The sequence below is a fragment of the Xiphophorus hellerii genome, chromosome 11 (genome assembly GCF_003331165.1).
Source record: "Xiphophorus hellerii strain 12219 chromosome 11, Xiphophorus_hellerii-4.1, whole genome shotgun sequence".
Lineage (NCBI taxonomy): Eukaryota > Metazoa > Chordata > Actinopteri > Cyprinodontiformes > Poeciliidae > Xiphophorus > Xiphophorus hellerii.
Genome location: NC_045682.1, coordinates 19276090 through 19288937, shown reverse-complemented (window position 1 = coordinate 19288937; position 12848 = coordinate 19276090). Strand labels below are relative to the sequence as shown.

The window sequence follows — 12848 nt, the reverse complement described above, 5'->3', positions numbered from 1 at the left end:
GTGTTTCTCATTTCTGTCTTAAATGCTAGAAAGCAGAGATTGCATTATTATATCAAATATATATGTTGGATTTGAAAATAAACAATTGTGTGATATTGAAATCCTCTTCAAGAAAAACTATATCAATGCTTTGAATTTTAGAAGTTAAAAATGTACTTAAAAGTTGCACATTGTGTGATAATACTGCCATTACCCCCCTGTTTAATTGTTTTTTGTGTCTGAAACAAAAAATGGGGACAGATTTATATAGTATGAAACAAATACACCTTACCAAACTACAACATTGCTGTAACTCCATCTAACTGAAAGTATTAACTAATACTTAAGAAATTATATGTCTTTTTCGAGTGCATATTTTCTATACACTTGATCGCTTTCTCAGAATAAAAGCATTTAAAATTTTGTGGCCGTAGAAGAAAAAGCTACCACAAGAGGGAGCTCTAGGCTCACTTGTAACCATTCCACTAAACGGGTGCGACAGCAAACTGATTGGTTCCATTATATTTTAATGAACCAGTTAAAATGAATTACAAAGCACGCTGAATTATTTTCATCATCTAATCACATCGTGTCTACACATCCTTAAAAAAAAAATCTTAAATTCATGTACTAAAATTAAAATGAATGAAATTCATTTAAATAATGCAAGCTGGCTTTAAATACATTAATCATTTGTCTTAAATCTCGTCATAGCAGCACTATTTCTTTTTCTCGCGAGATTTTATTGTCGGGCAAAAGTTTGAGTCGCGCGCAGACATCTTCATTGCGTTCTGTGTTGCTAGCTACGGAGCTAACGTCCGTTATGGGGTAAGTGCAAATTTGGCGCTAGTCGGCTGGACGACGATTGTTTTCGCTACTGGCTCGCTTCTGTTGCCAGCCAGTAGTGGGCTAAGCACATCATGTATCCTACAAATGTTATATTTCAACAACAAGTTGCACAACAAAGTCAGAAATTCTAGTTTTATTGTCCCCTAGTTTCAAATTTTGTATCGCGTCAGCGTGTGTTGTAATAGCCCCCACCCTATCTAAATTTTAAAGACCCAATGGGAGAAAGCCAAGAAAAAGGCACGTCACATTCTTTCAGAAAAAAAAAAAAAATCGCAAAATTTTATATAAAAACACATAAATGGAAAAAAAAAAATCCAATTTCTCTAATGGAAAATGATATTTTTAATAACCTGCTTTATCATGAAACTACAGTTCAATAAAAGAGGCTGATTTCCCTCCCAGCAGTTAGCTTTGACTTCATAAGATTTAGGAGCTCTGTCATGATTATTTCACAACATGATGATGAATATTTAATATTTAGTGAATAATCCCGCTCCCTGTATCCCATAAACCTCCATCTTTTTTCCCACCTACCCCCTCAGGACTTCACTGGGCTGCTGGTTTCTGTCCCATCTGATGGATTCAGTGCTCGTACTTCCTGCAGACTCAGTTGGTTTAATGGGATGAGGATGGATTCACTGTGGGTTTTAGCTGCTACCAGTTTCTCTCGCTGGAACTCTCAGTTTATAAATTGTTAAATGTTCTGTTAAAGATCAGACATCTTAATCAGAATTTAATAAGGGTTGCATCATTTCCCTCTGCGGTCTTAACAGACATGAGCTATTCTGTTCTATCTCCATCTTTTTTTTTTTTTTAAATTGTCAGTGTGAATCCCGATCATTATTTACAGATCACACTCCGCTCTGCCCCTCGGGTCTTCTTGGATGAGCTCCCACAGTTTGTCTGTCCACAGGCTGTAAGGCTGCACAGCATACAGACGCTCTGTGCCATTTTGCCTGCTGTCCAACTCCGGCTGAAAAGACACGCTGCCGCACTTCAGCCAACAGAAATTGGGTTGTCAACAACAAATGTTCTGCAGGTAAGAGAAACCGGAAAAGGGACACAGCTGCCCTGACGGTCATTTTTAATCCCAAACAAGCAGCCGGGTTCTCCACCCAGCGCATTGAGAGCCTCTCTCTATGAATGCCATCAGCTAAATGTGCCCATTCACATCTAATACCGCCACTCAGGAAGTGAATCGACTTGGGGATCAATGTTATTGATCAGAGTTCTTGTCAGGAAAAGCTAGGATAAGCAGATTGATTCAGCCTTCAACCTGGATTTGGGCGCAGTGAGATGTATGTTAAAAGTACAGCGACCTCCAGAACCAAGGCCCGGTTCACATGTTACAACTGCAGACTACAGTGATGTACTGGGATTTTATGTGACAGATAAACAGAAAGTAACAGATAGTTTTGAAAACTGTTTTTTTTTTATAGATCTGTTGGTTACTAGTGGCCTATAAAGAAACATTAATTTGACAAAGGATAGACATCCCTAGTGAAAAGGAATACTTTAGTGTATTTCAAATATACTTATATTTGTGAAAGTACATTTTAAGTATACTAAGTATTAAGTGTACTACCTATAAATATATACGAAGTATACTAAAAGCATGCTTGTGCCAATTTTGACATTATAACTATAATCACACTTAAATATAATTGTACCAAAATACACTTTTAAGAAATATATTAAATAAAAGCATACTTTAAGTCAACAAAATATGTATTTGCTCAAGTGTGCCAATGAAACAATATGCTTTTAAAGACATTTTGTGTATATTTTAAAATATATGCTCGGAATTGAATTTTTTTGAATACACTTAACGCTTACTTGAAAAGTAAACCACTAAATATACTGACATTTTTGTATATTTTAAATGACATATATACAGTGTATATACAACAGATGGCTCCAGCCAATCAAATTTTTGTCACATTTTAAATCCATGTATTGTTTTCCTTCCATTTCTCAATGTGGTATATACTTTGTCTTTGTCTTTTTAAGGTACACTACTTTGAGTGATAAACTTGCTGTTAAAGCAGTTCATATACTGGTTTTTGCTGGAATTACGTCTAATGCTCAATCAATAGTAGCATCGAAGCACATGTCAGTCAGATCTTGTGTTAGTTTGTAATAATCCCTTTTAAACCCAGTGTCACTCTGATTTCCATTTGACCCCGATCACATTGATATGACCTTTCTGTTTGGAGAGGGAACAGAGAACTAAACTCGGTTTCAGAGCTAACAAAGAACAGAACAAGGAGGACCCGTAACAGAGCCAGGATTCATCTCTCACTTTCACATATGTTCGTTCTACTCAGCCCATGTTTATTTATGCGTCTGCCTTGCCACATTTTCTGCTGTGATGTCATTATCTTTAAAAAGGGCTTTAGGGTTTAAACTCCGTATGGAATGTGGTGTGTATCTCCTCTATCTGGGAGAAAAAATAAACCTTTGTTAAGGTTTTCTTTTTTTCTTTCTGCCATATGTGCAAAGGTGGTGCATGTGGTCAAATCGGGTGAATGAAAGTACATCAGGCCTCCCTGTTATTCCTAATAACAGCTCCTTGTTCATAGCAGGCTGCGACACTGCAGAATTTTCTGAATTAGTAGCCCATGATGTGTGATTGTGATATCCGCTTTCTTGTGGTAAGATGTATATATCTATTGTTCCTCTGTTGGGTTTAGGTAAGTGAGAACAGAGAGCACAACAAGAAAGAAAGGCCTAAGTTACCCACATCCTGTGCGTTTAGTTAAAGCTTTAGTTACAAAAAAAAATCAATCAAAAATTCAAGTCATAAAGAAGTAATTTGACCAATTATGTAATTTAATCAGTCATAACATATTTGACACTTTTAGAAGATTTTAAAAGGAGCAACCAGCCACCAAGCGGAAGCAAACTTCACAACTGCCCAAAAATACGTGCAAATGACGCAGGAACTATTAAAAAGGACTAAACATCCAATAAATTTAGAAAATAATAAAACAAAAAAACTTGATATATACTTTTAAAAAAAAAAATCAGAATTATGCGCCAAAATAAGATGTCCACGTTAACCAAACCTGAGTATCATCAAATCGTTAAAATAACTATAAAGGTATAAAAATTAATTTTGTGATCAAGTTTATTTTATTAGGTATGGTTATGGGTCAGGCTAATAGAACGGTAATTGTAGATTTACACTTAATAATCAAAGGAAATCATTCAGTGTGTGGGGGGAGATACTGGTATCAAGTCAAAGGGTGAGAGTCCAAGTTAAGTCCTAAGATTTTTGTGATTTTCTCAAGTCAAACCTAAAGTCATTAAATTTGAGGTTTGAGTCTAATTATTCAGTTTTAGCTTCATGAGACCACTTCTCATGTCTTCAGAAACCAAGATCTTCATCTCATCTTCAGGCATGTTGTACACAGGAATTATCCAGACTTATGGAAGTTCACAGTACATCTAATATTTTGAGTGGGTTTTTTTTTTTCACGATTATTTTTCACGGTATTGCAAAACAAAGCATTGTGTTTGAGGTGTTGCCTTAGAATACATCCATAGATGTGTATTAAATTAACCAAAATAACAATGTGAGTGATCAGAACTTCACAAAGCCTCGACATCATGATACAAACCTCCCTAAACTGAAAGTACAGCAGCAGACTTAAATTTTAGGCTTAGGGTTTAAAATTCAAAGAATGCTAAAGTTTTATTCAGTGTTTTACTCTTTAAAGTGTTCTAGACCTTCGTAGGGATGATTCAGTGAATTTATTTTGTTTCATTCTTAGCTGCAAAGTGTCAAAATGATGGTAATAGAATTGGAAGAAAAACTTTTTATTACTGATGGTATTGCTGAATACTTTCAGGAATAAAATATCTCTTCAGAAGCAGAAACGAGTTCAGACTGTTGTAGAAAGTGGTTGGAGTTGCTGTGTGTGTGTGTTTTCCTGGGCGCGGATTCTGGTTAACTTTGAAAAAAGACAAACATTTATTATGCATGTCGTGAACATACTGTATGAATACATCTACTCGCCATTCACAAAAGCTTCATCTTTACGGCGCACTCATTCACGAAGACGCTTTTGTTCTTTCTGTGCCTCTGCTGCACGTGTGGGGCCCACGGATGTTAACCGTCACGCACGCGAAGACACGCTCGGCTAGCCTTTTGGAGCGTTCTCCGAGTCACTTTACGCTGCAGTGGAAACAACGGTGCTAAAAATGGAAACGTCTGAGCTAAAAATAGCAGCTAAGACCAACCAGCATCATTCAGTCTTTGCTAACTCGGGCGTTCGCTCATGGTTAATTCAGAAAACGATGCTATTCGCAGCGCTAACGTGCTTCCTTCAGGGGCCTGGATCCACCGTGGCACACAGCAAGAACCACTGCTGGATGCTGCAGTCAATTCAGATTAGATCCTTTGAATTAGTCAGGATGCGAAATCAAATTAATACCTCACGGCATTGTGGATTCTCAGCTCATTATTATGACGTCCAGCATTCAGAAAAAGGGAACTTACTAATTTCTAAGCAATATTTAGAAAAAATGAAATGAAAGTGATGATGCTTCGAGAAAATAAGCATAGATCTTTTGCATAGATCTCATGCTATCTCTGCATGTTTCATTTAGGGATGCCAGCTCTTAAATACAAAGTATTTACCCCATTGGGTTTCCTCCCCCCCAAAATCAATAGAGACCAACAAAATGTGGCATTTTGTTCAAATGAAAATTGGCAAAAAACTAATTTCTGTAAGACGTGAATGCAGTGAGTGTGTCTCCAGTGATTGTATTATAAAGACTATGGAAAGGCCATTCACTGCATGAAGACAAAAAACAGCACTTCCAGCAAATCAGAGGAAATATTATTTCCATTGAAAAGTAGAATAAAGGAAAAGAACATAACGTAATTATTAGTAATAATAAGATGAGAAAAGAACATAACGTGTTCTTTTCTCATCTTATTATTACTAATAAGATGAGAAAATAAGATTTCTCATCTTATTACTAATAAGATGAGAAATCTTATTAATAATAAGATCTATTAATAAGATGAGAAAAAGCTATGAAAGCTTTTTTTTTTTTTTACTTTTCAGCCCATCAACCACAAAGTAAGCTAATGCTAATTTAGTTTATAGACCGAATGCTATATCTGTTTGCACCTTATGAAAAAACCTCACATAATGCTAATGTTAATTAATTCCCTCCAGAAAGATTTTCAATACACTTTAGATGTTATTTATTTTTTTAGGTGGTGTCTTAACAGCGGCTCCTATAACTGCTGTGGTTCTGCAGTGTGAGGTGGGCTGGAAGGTGAGACATGAACAGTGAAGGTGTGATTTCATGCGTTCTTCTTTCGTCTCTCTCTTACCCTCCATTTCTAGTCAGACAGGTCGGGTTGCACTGCTTTCTCTCTCTGAACATCTTGAATGAAGATCTCTGAGCAGCATTGATTTATGCCTGTTGACTGACTGCTATTACGAGACTTTGCTACAAAAGTCAGAAAAGTTAATTTTGTGCGTGTTGCCACAACATAAATTTACGGTGTCGTAAAAATCCTAATGAGCTCATGTTGACAGCACTGTCAGTGTTTGTTAGGCAGGAACCATTTTAATTTAAGCGTTCACAAGCCTTCTCATGTTTTAATCAGTCACCACTCACTGCTATATGTGGTCGCTTGTATAATATATATACAGTGAACCTTTGAACATTTAAGGGGCATAAATGTTCAAAGTGTGCAAGGTGTTTAAAAATTTTTCACATTTTTACACTTTACAATCTCAAATTGGTACATTTTACTTCCAAATGTGTTTGTGAAACTACCCATGTCTAAAACCTCAAGTCTTTTAGGGTTTGTCTCCACCAGCTATGAACAAATGCTGAAAATTCTGCCTGTGCTTTATTGCAAACAGTTCAGTAAGATTGGATAGAGAATACACAGGTCAAAGTTATAGTCAAAGTTCAGACATAAAAAAGGTTCTGCCTCACGGAGCAGCCCTCCCCCACTCAGTTCCTTCAGACTAGCCAGCAGTAATTAGCAAACACCTGGTGAAACCGCACATCTGCTGAGCTCCTCGTCAGTGCAGCGCTGGTACAAAGTCATTAAAGGGTTAATAGAGGAGCCATGTTGTGGTGACTTCCTGAAAGTGGAGTTTCAAAAAGAGCAGGAGTTTTTAAAAAGACAGAGGCCCAATTTCAAGGCATTAAATTACAAAATCTAATTTCTTTGAAGTGTTAAGTCACATTTAATATGTACAGCATTTTTTTTTATTACAACTGGAGATAATATAGTTACTTGATTGTGCTACAAAATGGTACTATGTACCTGGAAAACACATAGTACTGCCCCTTTAAGTGTAACAGTTTAAGCTACGCTGCAGTGAATAAATCAAGGGTGTTAAATGAAGTCAAAGAGCTTTTTTTCCCCTCTATCGGCTCAATAGGTGGGACCGCAGCAGGGCAGGCGTGCCTGAACATGGGCACCGACATTAAAGATGCCTAAACAATACACCATTGAAACTTTAAAACCGACTGACATTTCCAAGCTTCACGTCCTCCAGCAAGTTTTTTTTTTTTCTTCGTCTCCATAATTTAGCCTGCATGTTCTACAGAGTTTGTCCTCTGTGATTTAAAAGTGGAAAATGGAAACTCCAATTCCTGCTAGAATGGCTCCCCTTTTCCTGCCTACGCCCCTGTGTTTCCTGCCTGCCCCATAAGTAGGTGTTGCTGATTTGACGATTGGAGCATCTGACAACTGCGGACATTTTGGCCTGTTTGTGGGGAAAAGGGTGTTGGTCTCTCTGGGTCGTTTTCCCGCCGAGTACTTCTTCTTCCTCTGACTCGTGTACTCTTCTTCTTCCCCTTAAAGGTGAACACAGAGTTCAGGTAAATGAAAGGCCTCGCTGAAACACATTGAACCTTTTGGCACAAATGCAGTGTGTACTTACTATTTGTGTTCGTGCAGCCTAGTCATAGACGCATCCATTAGTGGTTATTAGCCGTAAATACACGTCAATGCTCTCTCTAATGAGCGTCGGAACAAAGAGGCCCTTTTGTAGGAGGACTTCCGAACTTCCTGTGAAGGTAAATATTAGCTCTTTTGACTGCGTCTTCAGCATGGATGGAGCCCTGTGTCTGTGTTGTGGCCTGTAAGCCACTCAGGTGGCTTCATAAACTGAGCTCAACATAGGCTTGCCTGACTAAACCTCAGTAATACTGTAGCTTATTCGGGGATAAACTCTGACTTTCTCTCGCTGCAAAAAAAAAAAAAAGAAAAAAGAAAGATGAGCCCAGGAAGAAGTAGATGGGATTCAGTTCTCAAAAAGTGGCGTTTATTTGAAATAAAATAGTTGGAACGGCTTTGAACTGACTCGCTTTCGGTGAAGCAGACCCAACACATGAAACTCAGAGTGAAGAAAACGAAATGCGACATTGTAAAGGAGTTTGAATCAAATGAATTACTACATTAGGTCGGTGTTTGACCCCTTTAGATTTACTCTGCAACATATTTACATGTTTCAGGTAATAAAACATGTAATGGTTTGTGTGTCAACCTGCCAGGCCACTCAGCTCTTCTGGTTCTGGTTCTGCTCTGCATCCCCAGAGTCAAAACCAACCCAACCAAGCACAGGACCAACAAATATAGATGGATGTAATCGTGATACCAGTACAAAAAGTCCCAACCTTTATTCTCCCCCACTATTAGGCATGGATGTTAACGGCCGCTGGTCAAATCCAGAGCTGAAATATAGTATCCTACCAAGCAGACATGATATATTGTATAGCTTTAATAAGGTGCAATGAAAGACATTTTGAGGCTTTTATTTTTCTACTTTGATTCCTCTTTCACTTCACTAGCTTATCATGTTCAAAAGCTTATTAAGGTTCGGGTGATGGGGAATGCTGGCGTAACATCAGGTTCTCATTGATGGAAATAAAAAACATCAAAGTCCCTTTAATTAGATAATTATAATCTTTTCTTTTCTGGAACCGTGCAAGGATTAATCAGGCATAGAAAACAAAGGAACTAATGGATTCCCTCCTTGCAAAGCAGTAATCAAACACATACCACACGTTGGAATGAAGTGATTAAATAAGTTTATTTGATTTACAGACACTTTTTATTTATTTATTTATTTTATTTTTTTTACAATGTTTTTCGTTGAAATCAACAAGTCCCCAAACACGCCCCTCCTGACGGGGGGAGAGCGTCACAGTTCATTTTCTAAAGTTAAATCCGCTGATTTCTCCGACATGTAGCTCTACTGACTAAAAACAAAAATAAAATCTGTTTTCTGCTCAAGATCAGAAATAAGTCGCTTTGTACAGAATTCTTGTATAACAAGAAACAGCACACACTTAATACATCACCTCAGTGATTATTAACGTAGCATAAGTCAATGCAACAGGCTATTTAAAAAAAAAGAGAGAGAAAAAAAATCAACTCGGTTTTGGCAAAGTGAAACTCTGTTCCTGAGCCATCCTCTTGTCTGTACTATGACAGCTCAAAAAATAAAATAAATCAGCACTTACTGGGGATTTGGTGAGGAGGGGAGGCATGAAGCGACATACTTCTGTGACAGAGGTTGTGAAGACGATGCCAGGATGTGTTTGCAAATTACTCCCTGAACATTAAAGTGTGCAAAATGGTTCAATCGGTTATTTTAACAGAAAAGTAAAAAAAACACACAAAAAACAAAACACCAACAAATTGCATTGCGTCCTTCCATTGAGGCTGCTTTAAAAACCATCACATTGCATTTTGTTCCGTTTATATATATATATATATATATATATATATATTCTTTTTTTATACATGAGATGTCTGAATAATGATCACAGTTAACAGGATGATTTCTTAGTGATGTGTAAAGGTACTGTGTTGATTAATAGTGATACATACAAGTAATTTTTAAACTACTTGGCATTTAAAAACCAAATGACACAGGAAAACAAAGTGTTGTATATTCAAACTATAAAACTTCCCTTTATAGAATATTCTTCATTATGGTAACAAAACAAATAAATACATTGCATTCAAGCCATCATTTATACAATATATTAAAGTTACTGCAAGATATAGCTCTCTCTTCCTCTCTCCATATATATATATTTATCTGTTGTAGTTGTTAAAAAAAAAAAACAACATTTGGTAACATCAAAAAAAGACAAGAAAATGTAAAAACGTAAGGAGTTCATTAAGAAGTTGATGTGTAAACACGGCCGGCTGGCACAATCACATTCAGAGCGCTCCATGCAGCTGGAGGGAAGCTAAAGCTAATGACCCGGCCCACATGGAGAGTCACTCGTCGCCACGGGAACCCCAGGCCCATCCTTTTCGTTCTTTTAGAGGTCGGGAAAGTGCTTTCTTTCCCTTTCAGTAAAGACGCGCTCAAAACTGAACGTATCCTAGGAGCACTGGATCTAAAAAAAATAAAATAAAAATGTCCTCACAGATGAAATTACGCTAAATTGATGCTAAAGGTTTTCCTGTTCCGTGTCTTGGATTCTTTTTGATTTCGATCACTAATTAGCTGGCGACTGTCTCTCCAGCTTTGTGTTTTTCCTGCAAATATAGGGTGGAGGGGATCAGATATCTACAGCTGCATGGGGGGGGAAAGGTCTCTCTTCACAGTGCCTGTCATTGTATTACCACCCAGAACCAGACTGCAACCCTTCATTAAAAGCGACTCCGTCCATGTGTGGCCGGTTTTTTGTGTCCAGAAACTCAAAACCAACCATCAGAAAGCCAGCCGTCTAAAGGGAAAGCAGCTCGCTGATAAGGCAGTAAGGATAACAAAATGGTTGGTTTTCTCCAAAGAAGAAGAAAACAATCTTTTTTTCCCCTATTGCTCCTTATTTATATATATATATTTTTTTTTTCTCCAAGTCCAATGAGTAGCATTCCATTTCTCTTTTGGGAAAAGCATATGTAAGCATATAATAAATAACACAAACAAAACAAAATCCAGTGTTCGCTTCAGATCACGCAAACAGCACCATGATCCTTCTGAAACAATCATTGGCAGCAACCTCCAGTATTAAACTTCAACATTACACACACACACACAAACAAAAAAAGAAAAGAAAGTAATAATGTGCAGAAAGTTCTCACATCTGTCACATTCTCTGGCACTGTCTATACTCATTGTAAGTGCTAAAAGCTCAAAGGAAAACATGTATGAGAGGTCAAAGGAAACGTGTGCAGGTGGGGGGAAAAGCTCCTGTTCTTAAGGCTGATTTACTGACCTTCAAACAGTAACACCTTTTTTTTTTTTTTGGCTCTTGGCTGACTGCTTTGTTTACATGCACAGTGTAATCAGTTAGCAGAACACTGCGATTATGACGTAAACTGTGATGTTAATACTGCGATCAATGTGGATAATTGGTGGAAAATTTCGATTTTATGTGGGGGGAAAAAGTGTTGTGTGCAGTCAGAGAGGAGGTCGTGAGGGAGTGTCGGTGGTCAGTGCAAAGTTTATAGGAATGTAAATGAGGCTATGGCACTTGGTGCAGATTAACAGCCGATGGTTCGATGCAGACAGACAAATAAGAGTTGGGCAGGCAGGCAGGCAGGTAGACAGGGCAGGTTCATGGTCAGCATTCAGTAGTATGGCATCAAAAAGTCAGAAGAGTTGCGTCGTCAAGGATCCTCGCAGACTTGGGACGAAAAAGCTACTCCCCCCCGCCCCCAACTGGGGAGGTTCAAGGCGGAGCAAGGCGCTCCCCTCGTTTTCCAGTTCCAAGCCGAAAACCAAACGAGAGCAGCAGGAGGATTCTAACGGTGATGGCAAAAAAATAAAAAATGGACGGCGGGTACTCTTTATTTTGGCGTCCTCTAAACGTCTGTGCAGATAGGTCCTCGTCTGCTGATCACCTGGGGGAGGAGAGAGACAGGAGAAGGGTGTGAGCTCTTCGAGTCGGGCCTCGCCACAGGACGCACTTGTGTAATTAATGCCGAGGTCAACAGTTCTTGGGCCATCTGGTCGGACTTTCCTGAAAGTGCCTGCACACTGTGACCAGACTGTGGCCTAAATATACTCCTGCACTCAGCATACCAACTTGAAAACCTGAACAGCATGAGCATTAAACCACAGCAACTAGAGATGGAGGTTATCGATTAACGAGTTAATCGACTTATTAAAACGAGTCCCAGTCCGGCCCTGTGTGCAACACACATAAACCTCGACTCTTGCACCGGTTAATTAGCCTCGACTGAGGAATTACTGGATATACAAAAGTAAACAATATGTTTGGGTCGAGTGTGAGCAGAGCCAATCCGTTTTGGGATGGAAGATTTTCCGTCGTTAATAGCCTCAGCGATGGTCGTATCGTTTGGGAGCGAGGCTCTAAAACTGCCAGTGATGTTGAGACAATTAGAGCCATGAACGGCGCTTTGATTTGTGTGAAAAGCGGCCGTCCCGCTAATAGCTCTGCCGTGAATACGCCGGGGAAATGTTGGCTCTGTGAGCTAATGGGAGGGGGCTGGGAGGGGAGACTGATTGGCCTGGCAGACCTACAAAATCTAATCAAAGCAAAATGCTGCTTTTATGGCAGACAGGATCCAAATCGGCGAACAGACAGAGAGAATGAAAGGCGCGCTCATCACATTGAGAAAGTGAAATGATCTGAAATCCAAGATTCCTTTTTGCGTTCAGCTTTGCACTTTGTATGTGGGTGTGTGTCGGCGTGAGTAGGCGTGTGTGTGTGTGGTCTGTGGCAGTGCTGACAGAGGACTTGGAGCTTTTGTTAAATGATAAGAGTGCAAAGCAGGAAAGTATGCGCCTGCAGCTGTACAAACACTTCTAACGGTAAAAGTTTTGCCCTGTGATGTGATTTCTTCCCCCCCCCCTCATGGGGCTAATATGGGATCACGGTTACTGAATACACGAGGGTGAAGCTCCGTTGTCAGATCTCCTGCCGATGTTTTGACAGTGCCAGGCTCGGGGATGCCCTCGCGTTAATCCTGACGTCCTGGAGGACGGCGGGATGAGGGGGAGGGCGGATGCGGTCAGAAGAGGCAGCAGAGGGAGTTAATT

At 39.0% G+C, this 12848-nt stretch overlaps 1 protein-coding gene across 2 annotated transcripts in view; it reads right to left on the bottom strand.

Moving 5' to 3' along the window:
* Positions 1 to 8890: 8890 nt before the first annotated feature.
* spns2 (SPNS lysolipid transporter 2, sphingosine-1-phosphate) overlaps positions 8891 to 12848 on the bottom strand; it is a 78641-nt gene continuing 74683 nt past the window's right edge. For both annotated transcript variants that reach the window (XM_032576383.1, XM_032576384.1), the window contains exon 13: positions 8891 to 11686. In XM_032576383.1, coding sequence (XP_032432274.1) covers positions 11648 to 11686 — 39 coding nt within the window. In that variant the 3' untranslated portion in view covers positions 8891 to 11647. The remainder of the gene's footprint in view (positions 11687 to 12848) is intronic.